The following is a 21,493-nucleotide window of genomic DNA, read 5'->3' on the forward strand; positions in this document are numbered from 1 at the left end:
AATTGAGGAAAGGCATTGGGAGGATGATGGTGTGGTTTACCATGTCAAAGGCTACAATAAAGGTCAAAGAGGATGAGGAGGAATAATGCACCATGGTTACTGTAACAGAAAATGTAAATTGTGACTTTGGTTGAGGCCGTTTTAGTGCTGTGGAAGGGATGGAAATCTGATTGGATGGATTCAAACAGGGAGTTGTGGGAGACATGGACAGGTTCAAAGACTTTGCAGAGAAAAAAGGTTGGAGATGGAGAAACAGTTTGCAAGGACAAAAGGTTTGGGAATGGGGTTAATGACAATGGTACAATGCAATGAGGAGAGAAAACCATTTACAATGTTATGTGCAGTAGGGTAGGAATGAACACACACGTGTGCAATATCTGCAACTACACGATATGCCTCAACTTACTCTTCTATTGGAGTAAAGAATTGAACAATCTGATTCTTCAATTGGATGATCTACCCTCAAATCCCTTAATACTGTATGCTCATTAATCAAAATGTCCTGCAATAGGTTCTGATTACAAACTGCCGATTACCATGCTCGACTTTGAAAGAAACAGAGTACTGCTTGTATTTGTAATGGCTATAATTTTAATAGCAAATTTAACCTGACTTCTCTGCAAAAAAAAACCAGAACAACCTCTACAAGTCATGTGATCCATAGTTATGTTTGCTTTTGCTCCAATTCTTATAATTTTCACACAGAGAACAAGGATCCAAGGATATTCATTCTTTGTCCATAGGTGATTATTGGGGGGAGGGGTTGGATCGCAAATTCACAGTGGTGAAGATTTTGAAATCAAACCTGCATTCTTTCACTCCAATTCACAGCAAGATGGAGTTCGAGATAGTCCGTTTATCATTTTAAATAGTAGATCACCAGATTGCCCTACAGCTCAGTTAGTTTGGCCAGTGGGTAAGTGAGCCATTCAGACCTGGAAGATCTCTGTTTCATTTCCAAGTCTGTTTTGGGTACTGTGTATACTCTGTATGTGGTACTGAGCCATATGAACCAGAAGGTCCCCTCTCTGTGCTCAGTTAGCTGATCTCAGGTGTGGTAGCAAAATTGGCCTCAGAATCTTAGGGTAGTAGGGGGAGATCAACCTGGGTTCCCACTCCAATTGCTATCCAGTGAATCTTTCTGGAAGTGTGAACATTGGGTGAGAAAAGGATCGCGTGTGGCTATGATGACTCCTACAGTAGAATAGTCTGCTAACATTCATTGTCTAGGCTCACACATGAAGAATGATCATACTGGAAGGATGTTGTCTTTCGTGGAACTGTATCCCAGCAATATTCAGTCTTGTCAGCAGAGATAAAAATGGAAGAAATTGGGAAAAATATAAATTATAAAAAATGTAACCTCCTCCCCAATGTGTGGAAAGGATACCATATGCTCTCCTAGCTGGTTTCCCTGCATCAGTCCTCCACAAGTTACAACATATTCAAAGCCCTGTCCAAGGTGGCTATCCACAGGTCCAGGTTAGACGTGGCCCGTGGGGGCAGTAGCTCCGACTATCTGCCTCTCTTCCGCCGAATTCTCTGCGCTCAGGTGGTCCTGGAGAGGGAGCACGCAGTGTCTGCCGGTACGCTTGAGGCTTTCCACGACTGGTGGGCACCACAGGGACTGGAGTGCATCCTGGACCGACATAATAAAATTTTTAATTTGATACTTATTTTGGGTTTTTTGGTTTTTCTGCACATAAACACAAAAAAAGAAAAAAACAGCCCTGTGTTCTTGAATTAATTGTGGAAGTGTCTGTTGGACTGGAGCTGTGAACAAAACAACATCCAAGAAAAAAAATTAAAAAAAAAATGTGACACTTATTTTTGTTTTTTTTTTGGTTTTCTGCATATGAACACACCCTAAACCCCCTCTTTCTTATAAAAGGGGGGCCTAAAACGCCAAAAAAATATTTTTTAAAAAGAGTCGCTGCTACGATTGTTTGTCTTTCAGACACACCAGCAAGCGATCAAGGATCAGCCTGACTGCACTTCCAGTCGATAGTCCTGAGCCGAAAAAAAGAAGAAAAAAAAACACCCAACAGAGGGAGGAAGAGGAGGTCGGTGCGGTGTAAAAAAAAATCAAGCGTAATAAAAAAAAAGAAAAAAAAAGAAAAAAAAAACATATTCAAAGCACTGCATGATTTTCAGCAGCAACAAAATGTGCATTTCTTTAACTGCCCTCATGCAGGAAGACGTCTTAAAGCGTTTTACTCACACAAAGCCCCTCACTCCCATAACCCCATCCTCCCCAAGGTCTCCCACCTCCTGATGGGCTGCCCCTTTGTGCAGAGGGTGTGGAGAGAGATGCGTGGTATCTGTCCCGGTTCATCCCTAACAGTTTGGTAACACAGGACGGTGTGCTCTACGGACTGTTCTTTCTTCAGAGTCTTCTTTAACATCTTCCAGTTCTGACGAAAGGTCTTCGACCTGAAACGTTAACTCTGCTTTTTTCTCCACAGATGCTGCCTGACTTGCTGAGCTTCTCCAGCATTTCACGTTTTGTTGGTGTTATTGGTACTCATGCCGGTGCATCCTCTTTGATAATTTTTATTGTAAGATGTTGCATTTTGTCTCCTCTGCCCTTTATAAGATCTCTGTGATGCCATGTGTTTTGTTCGTTGCACTCAACCGGCTAAGATATTCTGATTTGCCAAGAAGCAGCAATTTGGTACAGGAGTGAAAATTGGCTGTGATCGTACGTACATCAACTATTAAACAAATTCTATTTTGGCTGCTGACTTTTCCGTGGTGCTGCTGACATATAAGATTAATCGGGGTGGGGCGGGATGATATTTGTGAACAGAGCATAGTGAGCAGTGCATTTTTCATGATCTAGACAGGATTGTACGCTAGGAAACTTCATTTTGTTCCATTTCATTACCAACAAAAATCACATGAACCTAAGAGTGCTGCACCCACATACAAATAGCTTCAATGCCTCCGCCAGCCGATTACAGGCAGAACGGATTGGAACGGGGCCAATGAGAGCGCCGTGTGAAGTTTTAGCCCCGCCTTCGGGAGGGTATCCCGCCTCTGTGACGTCAGACGGCGCGTATAAAGTAGCGGGAGGGATTCCCTGCCCATGTGTCTGATCGGATTGTGAATAGAGCTGGTCGCGGCGCACAGCTGCCGGGATTTTTTTTATAAATATCAATTAAAAGAATGAGTTCGGAAGTTCAGAAAGCTTCGGATGGTGGCTGCCTTCACCCTAAAGTTGGCCGGGAAAGAACTGATTTGTGTCGAATGGTTACCGCTCCAAAGACCGGCAAATGTTACTGTCGAGGGCGGCTGCTCGGAAAGGTACAGCTGTGCCAGAAAGCATCCTGTTTAAGTTGTAAAGCAGGCTGGGGCTGAGAGGCAAGGAGCTGCTGCAGTGCAGGGTTTTTTCGCTTTTACATCCCCGCCTAGAGGTTGAAAGTTTAATGGGTTCTGGTCAATTAGAGTACGACCCTTGCCCATTTCTGAAATCTCTTTTTAATTTACTGAATTTCGCGTTTGTGGTTCGAGCGAGATGGTAGTTTACCTGTGAAGCAGAGGTTAAATGAGGAGGGGTTTTTTCCTCGAGGTCCATTTGTGATCTTGGCTTTCGCAGATCGTTTATGTATGTATAGTTTAGTGGTTCCCTTTTTAAAAGTAATGGGCACTAATGTTTTGAAATTGTTAAAATTGGATGTATTTTATGTTGGAGCCTACAGTCTCGGTGTCTTACTCTTGATATCCACATAGCACGCGTCTGCGATTTGTGTTTCTAAAATGACATTTTTTTTTCTTTGTGAAAAACACAGACTGTACCTCAAGTACATTTTCTTGTAATTTAAACTTCCCCCCCATATTTTATCTCTATCTAACTACACAACTGATTCCACTTTATGAAGTGGTTCAATTATTTAACCGCCTGGCTTATAAATGCGAGCTGGGTGTGAATGTAGGTTAACATTGGGATTTGTACGTTTAGCGGCGTTTGAGGAGGAGGAGGAGGGGGGGGGGAAACTAACCAAGTGAAACTTCTAATTAATTACCAACATTCAGAACTTCTGTTTTAGCTTTAATTAAACTTCCCCGGGGCTTTTTTTTTTCCATTATGGACAAATGCTGGTTTTAAGCTATAGGAAGATCCTGACGTTATGGACACGAGTGTATTGGGAGGGGCGGGGAGATGAAATAAGTGGCCAATGAAAAGTCAGTGATTCTCCAACACTGGGCTGGCTGGTTATGGGATGAGTGGAGATGATTTGAGATATAAGGCAGGCTACTTTCTCTCTCCATAGAGGATCAATCATTGTTCCTCTAACGGCAGGAATATTCTGAATCACATTACTAGGTTCTAGATGACCTCGCTTGCTTCCGTGTGAATGACATTGGCAGGGAGTGGGAATTCTGTTCAGACTGACTTTTTAGGTATTGAATCTTTAAATATCCGTTTGAGGATAACACTGTTGGGAAACCGGCGCTGCAGTGTCCTATAACTGAGTTGCATCATCTCTCTCTCTCTCAAGCCACTTCGTACTGCCACGTGTCTGAATTCCTCCCGGTGGAAGCGGAAACCTCTTTCCGTCACTCTGCAGGAATGAAGGGGGAGCCCAAAATATTCCAGTGGGGAAAATATAGGACGTTTACTCATCGCTTCTCGCTAAGCTTAAATATAGACGGGCTACCTAACAGTTTAAACGATTTCCCTTATCTAACCCGTTATACTTCATTGCATTCACCCTGAATTTGGCGATTTCTATCACATCTGTAAAGTCTTCTGTGCTGCTCATGTATGATGTGGAGATGCCGGTGATGGACTGGGGTTGACAATTGTAAACAATTTTACAACACCAAGTTATAGTCCAGCAATTTTATTTTAAATTCACAAGCTTTCAGAGGCTTCCTCCTTCGTCAGGTGAACGATGTGAAATTAAATTTCCCCGGGAAGTTTAATTTCCCCGGGAAGTTTAATTTCACATCGTTCACCTGACGAAGGAGGAAGCCTCCGAAAGCTTGTGAATTTAAAATAAAATTGCTGGACTATAACTTGGTGTTGTAAAATTGTTTACAACTGCTCATGTATAGCATTTGATTTTGGTGACGATATTGCTTTGTTTCAAAAGAACTCTTGAAAGATATATTCTGTAAATAGAAAATCAAAGTTTTCCCACTTTTTTTGAAATCCGGTCACACGAAAGGGGGGGGGGGGTTATACAGGCTGTATTAGAAAATAAAAGTAAAACACTGCGGTTGCTGGAAATCTGAAACAAAAAAACTCAGCAAACGCTGGAGCCACTCAGCAAGTCTGGCAGTATCCGTGGAGAGAAGACGACAGTTGGCATTTCAGGTTTAAAACCTTTCCTCAAACTAGCTTTATACCTGAAACGACAACTGCCTCGTGTTTTCTCGACACAGGTTTGCTATGTTGGCCATGGTAAACCGGTAGGCATAGCGTGTAAATAATTAGGTTAATGGAATGCGGTTAGTGGTGTCCTCCATATTGTTTCACTTGCGATTTTCAGAACTTGTGCACTTGAATGATTTGAAACCTCCTTGCTTGTGACCATAAGAGATAGGAATAGGCCATTTGGCCCTTCGAGCCTGCTCTGCCATTTAATGAGATCTTGGCTGACCTGTTTTTACCTCAACTCCACTTTCCTGCCTTTCCCCATTGTGGCGGTTGCATTGGTGTCAATGGGACTGTCTCACTTCTGGACAAAGAAAAAAAAACCTCCTGAAATGATGGCAGTGCTTACTACTTACCATATTGCATGAGCCTATTACCTGATGCAAACTACATCTGTGCATTCATAGATTGGAAGAAATGCATAAGACATTGATGGCAACTAATATGCCACAAGGACATGTGTTATTGGACTTAATTTAGGCAGCAGCTCTCTGCTCTCCTTACTCTGTTAGATGTGCACCCAAATAATAAACATTGGGGAGTCAGTGTTATTGGGTTGTCCAAGTTGGACACTAAAGTTTAGATCAGTTTTTGACGTACTAGCTATTATACAGCAATACTTTGAAAATAGCAATTACAAGTGCACTTTTGTTGCACTTGGAAAAGTTTTATTATCTGTCCAAGAGATGTGGAGGGATTCTAACTGGTTGTATAAGGTTTTTTTTTTTGGGGGGGGGGGGGGGGGGGGGGGGAAAGAGAAGAGAGAAAGAGATTGGACTACTTACTCATTCTGCTTTTAGGATTGAAAATATTCTAATCGTAATTTACCCAAAAATAGCCATTTGTTTAAGTATTAACAGTTCATAGCCTTAAGATCTTTGCTCAAATTACTTTTGTACAGACTTTTTATAGCTTCCAAAGCTGTCTCAAAGTAGAAATGTAACACAACCTGTGTACGAAAGGGTTGACCAATTTTTCAAATCTCTTCTGAAAGAAGATAGGTTCAGGAACATGCAGTCATATGGTAGTGCAATTTCATTCTGTAGAATCTAGTGCTGTTCTCATGCTTTATTCAGATGGCACAGAACATAATGGCCTGTTTGAATGTTGTTCACATGGGGAGAGGGAAATAGAGGTGTGACTGGAAGTTGGAAGCAATGGAATTTTACAATCAAGTGTTTTTCCCTTTTTAGGGTGGTTTTGCAAGATGCTATGAAATGACTGATCTCTCCAGTAACCGAATATATGCAGTTAAAGTTATTCCACATACCAGAGTCTCAAAGCCTCACCAGAAAGATAAGGTAAGAACTACTTTATCAGTCATAATCCTATTCTTCATAATGTAGTCTTTGGCAAAAAACCTACAGTGGCTTAATGAATCTGTACACATCTATTTAATTTTATACAGCCTGAAGTGCTGAGCAGCACAGAGAATTCTCAAATCTTTATGTTGTGTTGCAACTTTTAATGGACCTCATTACCAGAGACCAGTGCATCTTTTGTGCAGCATGATTATGGATGCCAAAGGAAACTTGGCTATGTGGCCTGGCCTTGGGGATGGTGGCACATGAGGGAGGACATTGCTTTGAGCTCACTGATTTCACCTTGTTTTCTTGCACCATCTTTTACAGATTGAGAAGGAAATTGAACTCCACAAATCCCTGTCCAATAAACACATAGTGAAATTCTACCATAACTTTGAAGATGATGAAAATATTTATATCTTTCTAGAGCACTGCAGTCACAAGGTGAGTAGAATTTTGGACCAAACAAGTGCCAATAACCTTTTAGCTACAGTGAGTGCTTAATGGGTTCCTTGTCCAGTACCAGTGCTCAAAAACATGAATACTGAAACTAAACTGTGAAACTTTGCACAATTGAATTGCTTCCTTGTTCAGTTGAAACCTTTAGATGAATGCTTTACTTTGAATTTAGCAGTGAATTAACTGTTCAATAAGTAACACAAAAAGAACAGGACATTGAGTAGGGGAGAAGTATAAATGTAGCAATTTTAACATGAGTTTCAGCCTCAATATAAATATTAAGTCTCATGTTAATAATCTGAATATGAAGTCTTAGTGAAGTAACAAACTGTGCAGCTTTCTTTTGCTAACTAACATTTCTCATTGTCTTTCAGTCATTAGCGCATATATTGAAAGCAAGGAAAACTATAACAGAGCCAGAAGTCCGTTATTACCTCAGACAAATTATATTGGGCCTCAAGTACCTCCATGCTCGGGATATTCTTCATAGAGACCTCAAACTAGGTTTTGTATAATACCATAAATTAAGGTGTGCACTGGCTGTCAACTGTCTGAACCAATATGGCCATGATTAGGTGGGCCATACATCCCAAGAAAGTCACAAGTTCAAGCTCCCTGCTCTGCTGTTAACTGGGCTGATATCATGCTAGCTAACAGCAGACTGGGAGAAGAGTGCTACAATTAGCCTCAATGTCTCTGGTTTAGGGAGGAGAAAAACTGCCTAATTTCTATCCAGTGACCCCCCCCCCCCCCCCCCCCCCCCTACTGGAAGTATGCATCTGTGGATATTGGGCAAAGTTTATGATTAGACTCTGGCTTCATTTTTCCTTTTTTTTTCCTTACGACCTCGTCCTTTCTTTTCTTCCCCACCCCCCCCCCCCCCCCCCCCCCCAAAAAAAAAAACCCAAACTGAGGTGGTGTAGCTTGTCAACGCTTGCTGTCTAGGCTAATGTAATTAATGGCCATTTGGGTGAGGTGCTGGAATGTGAGTAGATCTGTGGAACTGTATCCTAGCTAGGGATCAATTCAGAGGAAGGGGGGAAAATTCCCAGGGGAAGTGAAGGGGCAAACTTCAGAGACTAGTCAGTAGAATTTGCATCTTCCAATCAACACCTAGTGTCTCTTGCTAATACAGCATCTAATTGTGTCTCCTAAAGGGTACAAGAGTTTGTCTTCAATTAAAGCAAGTTCTGGAAGATACAATCAAAAGCAAAATACTGTAAATCTGAAATAAAACAGAAAATGCTGGGGATACTCTAGGTCAAGCAGCATTTGTGGGGAGAGAAAGTTAGTTTCAGGTTGATGACCCTAAAAAGGTCATTGAACTTTTTTTTGCCAGTTGCTGCCTGACTTGCTGAGTATTTCCAGCATTTTTCTTATTCTGGAGGAATAGTTGACTTGGTATAAATGTAACTTTATAGTGGCCACATTTGAGCAAACTTTTTTGCACCTTGTAGGTAATTTCTTTGTTAATGACAACATGGAGGTGAAAGTCGGTGACTTTGGCTTGGCAACTAAGCTTCTACCAATCGATCAGAGGAAAAGGTATGTATCTTAATAGTTATTTGTATAAATGCACAATGCAGGGAAAAATTGGGTTGTACAGGGGGTTGCCATGCTGTTACTGATGTAATCTGGTTTTTGAATCAAGTCCAGATTTAAGGGGGTGGGTGAAGAGGAGCAGTAGGGGGTGAAAATTTTAATTGTTGCAGGTCTGCAATTAGTCAGTGGTATATAGGAGCTGGTGTGGTGAATTGTAAAAACTAGTGCATGCAATTGGGTTCTAGGTCTACTATTGGAGTGGAGGGTGCACTGATCTGAATGTGGTTATCTAATCTGGAAATGGGTAATGCTGGTATTAAAAACTGAAATATTCAGTTTCCCCAGTTTTTTTTGTCTCCTGAACACACATTCTCCCAAAACTTGCATCAAATAATTTGATTGAAATCAACTGGCTTTTCTTTGTTTAGGATTTTGCTGGTTTGTTCAGCAAGACTTGAGTTACTGCTTTAAACTGGTAGAGAACCACTTGTGTTGCTTATTTTAATATTCTGGCTTGAATTATTCTCCAGGACAATCTGTGGTACTCCAAACTATCTGGCACCTGAGGTACTAAACAAACAAGGTCATGGTCCCGAGGCTGACATCTGGTCTTTGGGCTGTGTAATGTAAGTTCTTTCTTGGACTTTTTTTGTACAGAAGCTCATATGCAATCAAAAGTTATGGAAAAAGTGGCAAACCACTGCAGATAGTTAAACTATTTTTAACAAAGATGTTGATCAATTTAGAGCAGGCACGAGGTCTATTTGCATTAGCAGCCAAACCACTACTTCCTGTGCACAAAGCTTCTATGCTGACATTGATGTTCAGTTGAAGTGGTAATGTTGAGTCTGAAAGTACATCAGAGTGTGAATCTTCAGCAAACCAAAACCCTTCCTGTTTGACTGCAGTTCCTTTTTTTAAAAAAAATGTTTCTTTGCTAGCAGTCTTGTGTCTGAATTAATTCCTGTTGGTGCACTCCACTATCTGCACTATAGTTCCCTGTGTAGGGAATGCTCCAATCCTGCTCTTGTCCCTTGCCCTTTCCCCAGCAGAAAAAAATCACTTTGTAAACCAGCTAAGGGGGGGGGGGGGGTGGGGGGGTATTGCATCAAGTAACTGAGGGCCAAGAGCTACCCTGTTAGCTGGAGGAATGGCACTAAGATCAGTTCTTGGAAATCTGTGGATCTGAACAAAGTTCCTAATAAAGTAATACTGTAAGAATTAGCCTAATGTAAAAGCAAAACTTAAGGCATTTCATTATGCCTCAAATAATTAAAAATACAATGAACACCTCCATTTTAATGTGATTTTTAGTAAAATGCTTTCCTACCTCAGTTTTGCATGGTGATCTTGTCAATGAAGGCTTCCATTGAAAGCAGAAACTGAAATGCCTGCTTGTGCAGTATTTTTAATTATAAATAAAAGCAGCAGATGCTGTGGAAGTACACAGCAAGTCAGCCAGCATCTATAAAAGAGAAGACCAGCTAATGACTTGGGAGTATGCCTTCAGAACTGATGAATGGCATGCACCCAAAACTTTATTTCTCTTTACAGATGTTGAATGGCCTGTTGTGTATTCCGGCATTTTCTGTTAGCTCAGATTTTTAGCACTTGCAGTTATACTGTACTTGACAGTAAATTTGTTTGTCTGCAAATCTTGAGTTGCTGTTAATTCATAAGCCTCCACTGATACCAAAAAGTGTTGAGATACTTGTATAGTCTGAACCCATACGTTGCCATTGTGTAGTATAGCACACGTGTTGTATGTAATAGGCAGGATTTAATTCCACAAGTGCTAAAGTAAAATGTTTTTAAATCTGAGGTTATTGCTGTAGAAGGCAAAAATGCCAGGGATAATTGGTTTTCTCTTGTTTTACAGGTACACTATGTTATTTGGCCGTCCACCATTTGAGACCTCTGACCTCAAAGACACCTACAGGTGTATCCGAGCAGTTGAGTACACCATGCCTTCATCTTTTTCAGTCCCTGCAAAGGATCTCATTGGTAGCATCCTGAAGAAGAATCCAGAACAACGGCCTACACTGGATGAAATTATGAACCATGATTTTTTCACAAAAGTAAGGATACTAACAAAATGGGATGATTTGATATTAAAACAGAGGGGGGAAAATACCTATTTCTGAATAGTAACTTCTCTTATTGAAGGGCTCTTTTCCAGAATGAACACTAGAAGCAGGGCTAAGTACTCATAGTTAATGTAAATATAGCTTGATCATTGCAATATTTTAAACACTGGCAGTTTCCAAACTTTTTTATATAGAATAGTTATTTTTCAATGGTTGCCTTGCAACTCTTCCTCCCCCCACAACAGCAGTAGTAGCTCTAAATCATTATTGATGTGGGAGCAAATTGCCTTTGTTAGTGGATGTAAACGACTGGAGATCAATTAGTGGAAGGGTGGGAAGGACAAGTAGTGTTAACCCACCAACAGTGTCTTTGGAAGCCTGCCACTTCTGTCTAAACCCACCTATGGCTCACAGACGCTACTCTGCCAAGTGTACAGAATTAGTGAAAATTTGAGTACTTACACAATTAATGATTTTAAATAAGCTAATTCCAAAAAATGGATCTAGGGTTACCCAAGTATGTACATTATTTAAATTCTAAACTCAGACCAGCATTAATATTCAGCTCAACTTTGACTTAATGGTATTTTTGGAATGTAATGATTTACATGATCTACTTAGGATTGAGATGTTTCAATTTTTGTGTTCAGGGCTTTATACCTGATGTGCTCCACCCAAGCAGCTGCCTGATGGCTCCTGAGCTGAGAGGCCCGGCTCCCACTAAAAACTTCTTCGAAAAGTTTACAGAGGCCTTCTTTGGGAAAAAGAAGTCAAAAGGTTAGTGATGGGGGTATGCTAATGTGCCTAAATGTCTGGGGAAGATTAAAGTTCCAGCCTTAAACTACCTTTAGTACACTGGAAGGTAAAGTTTGTTGAGAGTTCAGAGCCTTTTGATCTTGCAGCTTTCAGATTAAGTAATAGAAGGAAATACACTGTAGCGGCAGGGCAGACGGCTTTTTGATTGTCTAATGTTGGAGTCTCTTGCATAAATTTGCCTAAATGGCCTTGACCTCAACTGCTTAATTTGCCCCATCTGTTTAAATGGGGTCTTTGTAGATTCTTTAGGAGTAAAAATGATTGTCTTCCCTCTACCACATTGTTTAGTGAACAAATGTGACCTAAATAAATGATCAGTAACTATGCATTAAGATTTCTTGAAAGATTTGCTAATCTGTAATGTGTAATATTTTGGTTTTTGCATTCATGGGATGTGGGTGTCACTGGCAGGGCCAGCATTTATTGCCCTTGAAGTTGATGGTACGCCACCTTCTTGAGCTGCTGCATTATGTGGTGAAGGTTCTCTTACAGTGCTGTTGAGTAGGGAGTTCCAGTATGCCGATAAAGCTATTATATTTAATTTTGCTATGATTTTTGGAAGGCCTAATTTGCTGAAATGGCAGAGCAAGCTCGAGGGGCCGAATGGCCGCCTCCTATCTCATGGTCTTATGGCCTAATGAGTCTTGCAATCTGGCACTTTTTTTAATGAGGGCAGGATTATTAAACTGCAAATATTGCCATGGTGCATTTTTCTCTGACATGATGTTTCTAGTGCTATAAGGGGGGGGTGGGGAGGAAAGAAAAACTCACCTTTTTTCCCCCCCCCAATATCTAGTGAAACTTTACACCTTCCTGCATTTTGGCTTGGTTTCAAACACTCCTAGCACAGCACTAATATCTCTTACAATCTGTATTGAATGAGTCTGCTGGTATAACTACTTTGTCTTTATCAAAATTTGTGTCTTGATTGCAGATACTAAAACCATCTGTGTGGAGAAGGATGATATCTCCAAGCTTGCAGCAGATCTTATGAAGAGCTCCATCCACAGACAGATAAGCTACAAAACTGCAAATGCAACTGAGGTAGAAATGATTAGACTGTTGGGTCTACTCTAATTCAGCGCTTAACTTTCAGTAAAATCTTCAGAATTTCAATCTTGTAAGACCTAAAATGCATGACTTTTTTACACTGTAGGTCTCAGTAAATGGCTGCAACCATAAAGCTTGGAAATTAATTGTCTTCAATTTCCTTTCTTCCGTACCTCCTTGTAAAATCAGACTTAGTCTGTGTATTTAGTCCTCAATTGATACATTTACTATAGCTGATTTTGTGCTATGCACTATACAAAAATTGTAGTGAGACTAACATTAATTGTAATGGGTCCAGGCTATATTACCTTTTTTATATTCATTTCATTCATGGTTTCCCTCTGACTCTATTTTGACAGTGCATACCTTTTCTAATGCTGCTCTGAATTCCCAGCTACTAACTCTTGCCTCTTTCTGTGGTAGCAAACACTTGGTACATTCACAGTTTGGTAAAGATTTTAATAAATCTGGCATTTTCATTCAAAAGCAAGGAAACAAATTTTAACTGCAGAGTATCCTAGCATCTTTTCATGTCCAAACAGAACAGGGAAAGTGCCTAGATGTATTTCCTATGACATACGGTTGTAAATATTGGTAATGTACAGTACACAAGCACACTGCAGAGTTAGAATGATGAATGACAAATGTCCTTGCAGAAAAATGAGCCTGTAAAAATGCTAATTGAGGTCAGAATGAATCATGGAAAATTAAGTATATGCAAAATGAGATGAAGGAATTACATTCCTCTTATGTTGGAATCATTGTGGCTTCCTGTACTTGCACTTAACTGATTTTTAACTGATATTGATCCACAGTGGTTTGTGCTCTTTGCTCTTAAAAATGAAGCCCTTAATATACCTGTTAAGGCAAACTTTAGCTTCTGCAGGAATTGTTTTGGTCACTATTTTCAGGCTTAGATGCTGTCCCTGGCAACAGCAATAATTTGGCTTCCAGAATGGGAACAAAGTGTAGTATATCACACTTAATTTTCTTTGCTAAGTGGGTCTTTTGGTCCTCAAGCTTTGAGAAACTGATGGCTTTTAATGACAATGTACACTAATTTTATTCTTCTTTCCTTTAGCATACATTTCTTACTGGCCAAACAGCAAACTCCTTTCCTATGGAAACAGCAGAATCAAAAAAATCTGCTATAGGACCAGCTGGTGCCAACTGTGAAAGTGAGTTGTAAAAGAGCAATTAAATTAGTGATTGTGTAGTAGCTAAATGTTCTTACCTGTTTAATGGCTTATCTTCCACTTCCCAGATTGGCTTTCCTTTTTCTCCTACCCCATCCAAACTTTTGTGGGGTAAGAGATAAATTCTAAACTAATAGCTGGTTTATCCTCATTCCTGTAAAATGGAGTCTTTTGGCTTTGTGCTGTGTTCTACTATATTCTCTTTGGGTCCTAATACAGCAAAGCAGTGTTGATGCTGACACAAGTTGCTGGATTTTGTTCTTTTAGCATACTTTAAGTGCCATTGAACTTAATTCAGTAGTAGCACTAAGAATAATCTTTAAGCAATCACTCACTTGATAGAAACCATCAAAGACTGAGCCAGCTGGCTGATTTTAATTCTTCCAGTCAAACATCATTTCTATGCAGAATGTTGCTGTTTGAATATCAGCACTTTTGACCGTGATGGACTGAGCTGCCAGCTATACACAAGTGAATGAAACAATATCCTGGATGTTGCTAAATGCTGATGTACTTATTTTACAGCTGCTGAAGAGGGACCCATGGCTCAGCAAATGGCAGATGCTGCTACCTGTGTTCTCAAAAGTTGTCTTTCAGCCATGCCATCAGGTACATTTCATATCTTTTTGGAATTAAGTTTTACTGTTAATTTCAATATAGTGATTTGACTAGTAGATGTTATGAAATTGTCACTTTTTAAAAATTTGCATCTTAATCTGATTTTTGTTTAGTCTTTTTTCCAAACCTCATGAATTTCTTTGGGTTTGCTCTGGTTTCTGGCTTTATTCAGCTTGCAGGGTGACTAAGCTTGATAATGGTCCATGCTGTCTTCTAGAAAGGAAAGAACTTGAATTTATAGTGTCTTTCATGACACCACAGTGTTCTACAGCCAATGAAGCAGTTTGGAAGTGTAGTCACCCTTGTAGGCAAATATTGCTAATAATTGCACACAGCAAGGTTCCACTAACTGCAATGAGATAAATGACCAGATAATCTGGTTTTAGTGATATTGGTTGATTAATAAATGTTGGACAGTACACCAGGTGAACTCCCCTACTGGTGGTTTAACACCTCCTTAGGACGGTGCTGAAGTGTCAACCTAAATTATATGCTCGGGTCTTTAGAGTGGGCTTGAACCCTTGACCTAATGTCTGAGTGCTACTGCTGAGCCAAAACTGAAACCTACCCAGCCACCTTCTAGGCTGAAACCTTGTTGCTCCACTTGACAAATATTTTATTAGCCTGGGTATATGGAAGTTATAAAGACTAAATCGCTAACTCCTTTTTCTTGCAGCTAAAAAGAACCCAGTAGGACACAGCCTCCACAGGTCCAAACCCTTCCTATGGGTCACCAAATGGGTTGACTACTCCAATAAATACGGCTTTGGCTATCAGTTGTCTAATCGCAGCATCGGTGTCCTGTTCAATGATGGAACCCATATGAGCCTCTCTACAGACCGGAGGTGAGTTGTAATCATGTTGCCCAACACCATAACATCCTATTCTGAAGATTCTCTCCTACACAGGAGATTTAAAGAAGCTATATCCATCCAACCCATGTGCAGCTAAACTTGTCCAACATACTTAAATGTTGGTTTTGGATATGCTGCTGGCATCAAACCTTCCTGGGGCTCTTCCCTTTTCATAAGTACCTTTGTTGCCTCAGCATGCAGCTTCCTATCGTCTCAGCTTTTGACTTGATGCACCAATACTTTGTTCTCAAAGGTTGATTTTTGCTTTGTATAATCACAATTTGTCATGTCAACATTTGAATTCTACATGTAGGCTGACAATTATTAAAGCAAGGCATGATTGCCCCAGACACTGAACTTTTTTTCCACCTATTCTTTTCACAGGAATGTATATTATTACCTCAATAACAACCAGCATTTTTCCTTCTCTGCCTCTGCAATTCCAGAGCAGCTGGTCAAGCAGATGACAATTGTCCAGTATTTTGCCAACTACATGGAGGAAAATTTGATGGAGGTGAGTAATGAAACAGCTTTATTGATGTAATTTGAGTTGCGGCCTTGATATCCAAACAACTGGAATTACAACCTTTTGTAGTGCGTGTTTTTTTGTTGGCGAGTTATAAGGCTTTTCAAGCACTGAAGGAAGTTTAGTCAGCAGCTAGAATATTTCAGTAACTGAATTTAGAAGTTCTGTAGCTCCATATTCTGTAATTATAAGACTAAGTGTATAAAGTGTCTACCATGGTGGCACTTCATTTCCTGTCATTGGCCATGTGGCTTTAGATTTAACCATTTCTATATGGTTTCAAGAACTTGTAAAATCAGTACAGTAAATATTGTCTCAATTTACAAACTAGAATTTTAAAAACCAACTCTTGTTTCTAAAGGGAGGTGACTTGCCCAGGACATTCCTTGAAGACTGTCAAGATCCCTCTTTGTTCCTGTTGCAGTGGGTTAAAACTGATCATTCCCTATTGATGCTGTTCAACAATGGCACTTTACAGGTAAACTTGTTGCTTTGCTTCTTTCAAATCAAAATATCGTTAATCTAGCTTATTGCCTGACGTCACTGCCTTGCACATTTTCACTTTTTGTCCTGGGCCATAGTTTGCCAATCCAATACCTTGCATATCAAGTGGCAGAGATGGTACTCCATTGTTTCTTTTAGCTTTGGTTCAGTTGGTGGGGGCAAGAAGGCTTAAAGGGGTCTGAAATTTTAATTTCTATTAGATAAGTCCATTACATTTCAGCAGTAACTGAAAATTTGTCCTGTTGAGATTGGAGAGAGTGAATCTAATGCTGGGATGGGGCTTTCAGTCTTAGTGAGTGCTGAGAACTAATCTTTATATCCAACATGTGCAAGCGCTCTCTCCTGGAAAGTGTTTTCCAGTCCCCAGCACTAGAATCGTTGAACTTTTACACAAACTTTAAAAAAAATCAGATCAAAGGTGGTAAACTTTTTTTTTCTCCCCCCTCAGGTTAACTTTTATCATGATCATACAAAGCTCATTCTATGCAAAGCCAACCATTCTTACCTGCTTACGTACATCAACAAGGATCGTGTTGCCTGCACGTACAAACTGAGCACCATAATGGAACTGGGCTGTTCACAAGAACTCCACAATCGTCTGACATACGCATTGAAACTGTTGCAGCAGAAGGCTGGCTCCTAAAATATGAAATAAAACCTTTTTTGAAGAGGCGAGGGACATACAGTATTTAACATTGCTTCTACTATGGAGTTTTATAGGGTGCAAGATACTGAGCTACCTGTGTAGCATCGGAATGGCCAGTGTCTGGCTACAATTAGCTGCTGTTTTGGGGGAGGGGGGAGAAAAATCTAATGTCTAACCAATGGTGGTTTATAATCTTGCATCTGTTAGAATGTCACTACTGTATAGGAGAAGGACATGTGTGCACAACTGAGCTATTGAAGTTATTTTTGTTTGGTTCTCTGCTCCCTCGGTGCTTGAGGATTTGTGAAAAATGAGTGCAGTATTTGGTTTTGGTGGGTAGTGATGTGATGAGGATGACTTCCTAATTACTACCCCAGAATCTGAAAACTATTAAAGCAACCCCTCCAGTGTGGATAAGTTGATGATCTCCTGATTGCTGGCATGAGAATAGAATCTTGTGTGGTGAAGGTTCCATTTGCCTATCAGTCACAAGGCAGACTTTTTTTTAAAAGAGACTCTAGGCCTTGAGCTTGCCAAAAGTGAAGATATAATGTGTTCAATTATTTTACTTTCATTTTTAAAAATGAACTTGTCTTGTTTTGCCTGATCAGAGTGCAGTCAAAGGCAGTGGGTTAATACAAACAGTTTACTAGCTTAACTTAAGTCGAAAAGGTAAGCTTGAACAGCAGGAATTGAGATAGGATTTATTGCGGACATTAAGTGCAAGACAACTGGACAGTCCACTCTGTCATTAAACCAGGATCTTGATGGACTTGAGAAACAGTGCTCAATACATCAGCTTGGTATCTAGACAACTATAATCACATTCCTTTTTAGTGTCATGGACACATTGTAAACCTTTGTCAAATCAAACTTTTCCAACTTAATCCAAGGCCTATACACCAACTGGACAATGTTTGACTTGAAATAATAATCCACACTAGGGTCTAAATCAAAATCATGGTTTGCCACACTTGTAATGGCCTGAATTTATGGTGACTTCCACCAAGATGGACTTTCTCCACTGCTTGTCACTGACTTGTAAATGATTACTGGAAGACACCAAACTGCTGTTTCCATTAGTGAGATCCAAGTGCCTCTTATGGGGCGTTGGGGGAGAGAAAGCACTTTGGCCGTGTCCATATACAGAATGCTGTGTTTGTCATTAAGGTAAACTTGTTGCACCGGATAGGATACTTTTCAGTGGCGGGACAATGGCTATCCCAAGAGACTGGAAACAATCATGGAACTACCTTGCCACATCTCATTGAATTCTAAGCTGATCAAAAGCCATGTCATAGTAGCAATATTTTAAAGTGCATTTGTAGATTGTCTGGCTGTTTAATTATCTTTGCTACTTCCATCTATTTTGTATAGAGCACTGGACTTGGAACTTCTGTGCTCTTTGCACAACCTGGGGGGGATAAAGCAGGACAACCTTCAAACAAATGTTTTGCCTTGATCTGCTGAATATGTTTCACTTTTCCAATGGTGTGGCAAAAATGTCCCATTCCAAATCAGTAGAAAAATTGTGAATTGGAGACTTAATGTAAAGTTGAAAAAATTTCATACTTGCCTGGTGTGGGGAAGAAAAGGAGAAATTGCATTTTGACATATGGTACAACTGAAGTGTTTAAGTTTAGCTCATTCCACATTTATCCATGCCTCCTGGAGGTCTCTCTATTTGAGATTCCTTAGTATTTAATAAATCTGGTCTTATTTATGTTTATGCAAGTATTGAGCGAGTGAGCCTATTTATTTTTGTATTTATTATTTATTTCATTGTTTTTAAGGACAACAGAATTTTATTGAAATTCTGTCAAAAGGTTGTATGACTTGTTTTATATCAAAATAAAGCTTCATTAAATCAACACCTGTTTCCTCTCATACTGGGGGGGAGGGGGGAAGGAATGCATGAAAATTTTCCAAGAATGTGCTGCATGCTACTTGAAGGTGGGCATATAACTTGCTCTCAAGCCTCTACAGTTTTGTACTGGGTTGCACAAGAGTAGATGAGGGCCAGGATTTTCTGTTTCAGTGCTCCCTAGCCCATGCTTTTGCATCCATTCATTTCAATAGGTGGAAAAGCAAGCACAGGCTTAATCAGCAATAGAAAATCCCAACCAAGATGTGCATGTGGCTTTTTTTTCAGTTCACTTCCATGGGAAAGCACCTAGCATGAGTAGTAAGTTCCTGAAGTGTAAATCGGATGCATACAGATTTCAGTGCACTACTATAGCTTCTGATTCATTGTAGTTTTCCCACTATCCACCAATATTTCCATGCCTTTTAAGTAGTAGAGTTACAAGCAAATCAACTTGGTGCAAAGTGAAATTTCTTACCAATGCACTGAGTGCCATTTGCAGAACTTAGTGAGGGTTTTTTACTTGACTGGAGGAGACAGTAAATTTCAGAACAATTATGTATTGGTTATAAGGCAAATTCTGAAGGTTCTAAGTAACAAATGTAGCTGGGTTTTTTTAAACACAGGTTCTTGTATCCTTTTTGGTTGTATTCTTGCACTAGTTTCTTGGTATTGGTCATTTTTTCTTTGAGGGTTTTTTAATTAAATGATGAGAAAATCCCTTGGCGCAATAATCAAAAGATGTTTATTGCTTTGACTGAAGGTGTTTTTTTTGTATAATGAAATAATTTCATTTTGAGTGCAGGTACTTGCTCCTAGGTGTTTGCCAATGTTGCTTTTCAGCTCATTAAGGTTATGACAGCAGCTAGCAATTTTTCCCCTTGTCTATGACCAGGAGTTAAGTTGAATGAACCTCCCTTTATGCTCAACAGTATTGTAAATTATAGGTATCATACAAAGTGGCACTTGCTTGGTAGCTTGCCCTACCCAAATTGAAGAACTTAATTGTACTGGTGTGTAAGTGACCTGATTTGTATTTGAATGCACCAGAGAAAAGTCTTTATTATAGCATCAGGGAATAATGCTTTTTTTGTTCTTGGCCCCCTGTCAAATAGGCAGTGGTGCCATAACCTTTCACATGACCTGCACAACCATGAGTCACTTGCCAATAGTAGAATGCAGACTTCTTACCTCAGGATTGTACCCAATATTTGTTTGTTTTTTTGGATCCATACAAGTCCTACTCTTTATTTCACCATAGTAGTTGTAGATTGAATACAAAAACCTTTTCTTTCTGATCGCACAGCACAATGCCTTTTTTAACCAAAATAAGCAAGGTGCACTTGTGGATCAGAAGGCTCCTTTTTTCTAAACCAGGTTTGAAGCTGTGTTCCCTTCTGTGACTCCTGCTTTGAAACTGCAGGACTTAGTGTAAAGGCTGAATTTTTGCAAACCTGCTCTCTTGTCTACCTCTGACCTTTTTTATGGAGATGAAATTGGTCAATGCCAGTCATGCAAGGCAGGCTGATTTGCTATCCTAAAAACAGAAAATGCTGGAAGGCAGGCAGCATCTGTGGAGAAAAAGGTAACGTTACAGGTTGGCAATCTTTTGTCAACTGGAAGAAGTTAAAAGATTTAAGTTTTTAAGCAAGTACAATGCCAGCCAAAGGAGGTTGAGGAGGAAAGAACGAAAAGGAAGGTCTGTGATAGGTTGGCGGGCAGGAATGACAGGGGATTATAGTGTGAAGTGAGGGTGGTAATGGGACAAGTAAAGAAACAAAAGATGGGTCTAGAGCTGTAAATGGCAACATTAGAACCATGAACAACACCTGCTGTCCAAAAAAAATGGCAGCAGTGGTTATGATCTGAAGTTATTGAATGTTTAGGCACTTCACAACCTTCCAGACTAATCAATAGAGGGGTGCAATGAAAGTTCACTAGATTGATTCCCAGGATGAGAGGATTGTCCTGAGATTAGGCCTACATTCTCAAATTTAGAAGAATTAGGTGATCTCATTGGAACCTATAAAATTCTTAGAGGGCTTGCTAGGGTAGAGGCTGTTCTCCTTGGCTGGAGAGTCTAGAACTAGGTCATAGTCAAGATAAGGGGTCAGCCATTTAGGACAGATGAGGGAAAATTTCTTCAGAGGATTGTGAATCTTTGGAATTCTCTTCCCCCCCCCCCCCCCTGCCCATCGAGGGCTGTGGATGCTCAATCATAGAGTACATTCAAAACTTTTTTTTTGGTACAAAAGGGGAATTAAGCGCTATGGCGATCAGGCGGGAAAGTGGAGTTGAGATTGAAGATTAGCCATGAACTTATTGAATAGTGGAGCAGGCTCAGAGCTGTATGGCATACTACTCCTCCTCGTTCTTATGTTCCTTGAGCTTTGTTGGAATCGTGTAGGAGGCAGAGGACAGAAGTGGGAGTGGGGTGGAGAATTAAAATGGCAAGTGACTGGAAGATCAGGGTCACGCTTGTAGACTGAATGGAACTGCTGAGCAATTCCATCACCCAAAAGCGATCTGCATTTGGCCTCCCCAATGTAGAGGAGACCGCATCATGAGCAGTGAATACAGTATACTAAATTGAAAAGTACAAGTAAATTGCTGTTTAACCTTGGAGTGTTTGGGGCCCTGGACG

General features: G+C 40.1%; 1 protein-coding gene across 2 annotated transcripts; it reads left to right on the plus strand.

Moving 5' to 3' along the window:
- Positions 1 to 3,105: 3,105 nt before the first annotated feature.
- plk3 (polo-like kinase 3 (Drosophila)) lies at positions 3,106 to 18,856 on the plus strand. 2 transcript variants are annotated; one of them, XM_067990085.1, is made up of 15 exons: positions 3,106 to 3,306; positions 6,577 to 6,684; positions 7,015 to 7,131; positions 7,521 to 7,650; positions 8,604 to 8,691; positions 9,219 to 9,314; positions 10,568 to 10,766; positions 11,426 to 11,552; positions 12,526 to 12,635; positions 13,723 to 13,819; positions 14,363 to 14,446; positions 15,132 to 15,300; positions 15,694 to 15,823; positions 16,197 to 16,313; positions 16,788 to 18,856. In XM_067990085.1, the coding sequence occupies exons 1-15, from the start codon at positions 3,169 to 3,171 to the stop codon at positions 16,980 to 16,982; spliced, it is 1,905 nt and encodes a 634-aa protein (XP_067846186.1). In that variant the 5' UTR covers positions 3,106 to 3,168; the 3' UTR covers positions 16,983 to 18,856. The 2 variants fall into 2 exon arrangements, with proteins under 2 accessions (XP_067846186.1, XP_067846187.1); XM_067990086.1 differs by lacking the exon at positions 16,788 to 18,856 and having other exon boundaries at positions 15,756 to 15,823; positions 16,197 to 16,284.
- Positions 18,857 to 21,493: the final 2,637 nt, after the last annotated feature.

This window comes from Heptranchias perlo, chromosome 9 (genome assembly GCF_035084215.1).
Source record: "Heptranchias perlo isolate sHepPer1 chromosome 9, sHepPer1.hap1, whole genome shotgun sequence".
Taxonomy (NCBI): domain Eukaryota; kingdom Metazoa; phylum Chordata; class Chondrichthyes; order Hexanchiformes; family Hexanchidae; genus Heptranchias; species Heptranchias perlo.

Coding starts and splice junctions, on each gene's coding strand:
- plk3 (XM_067990085.1), top strand. CDS start 3,169: ATGAGTTCGGAAGTTCAGAAAGCTTCGGATGGTGGCTGCCTTCACCCT. Junction 3,307..6,576: donor GAGGGCGGCTGCTCGGAAAG/GTACAGCTGTGC, acceptor TTCCCTTTTTAG/GGTGGTTTTGCAAGATGCTA. Junction 12,636..13,722: donor AAACTGCAAATGCAACTGAG/GTAGAAATGATT, acceptor TCTTTCCTTTAG/CATACATTTCTTACTGGCCA.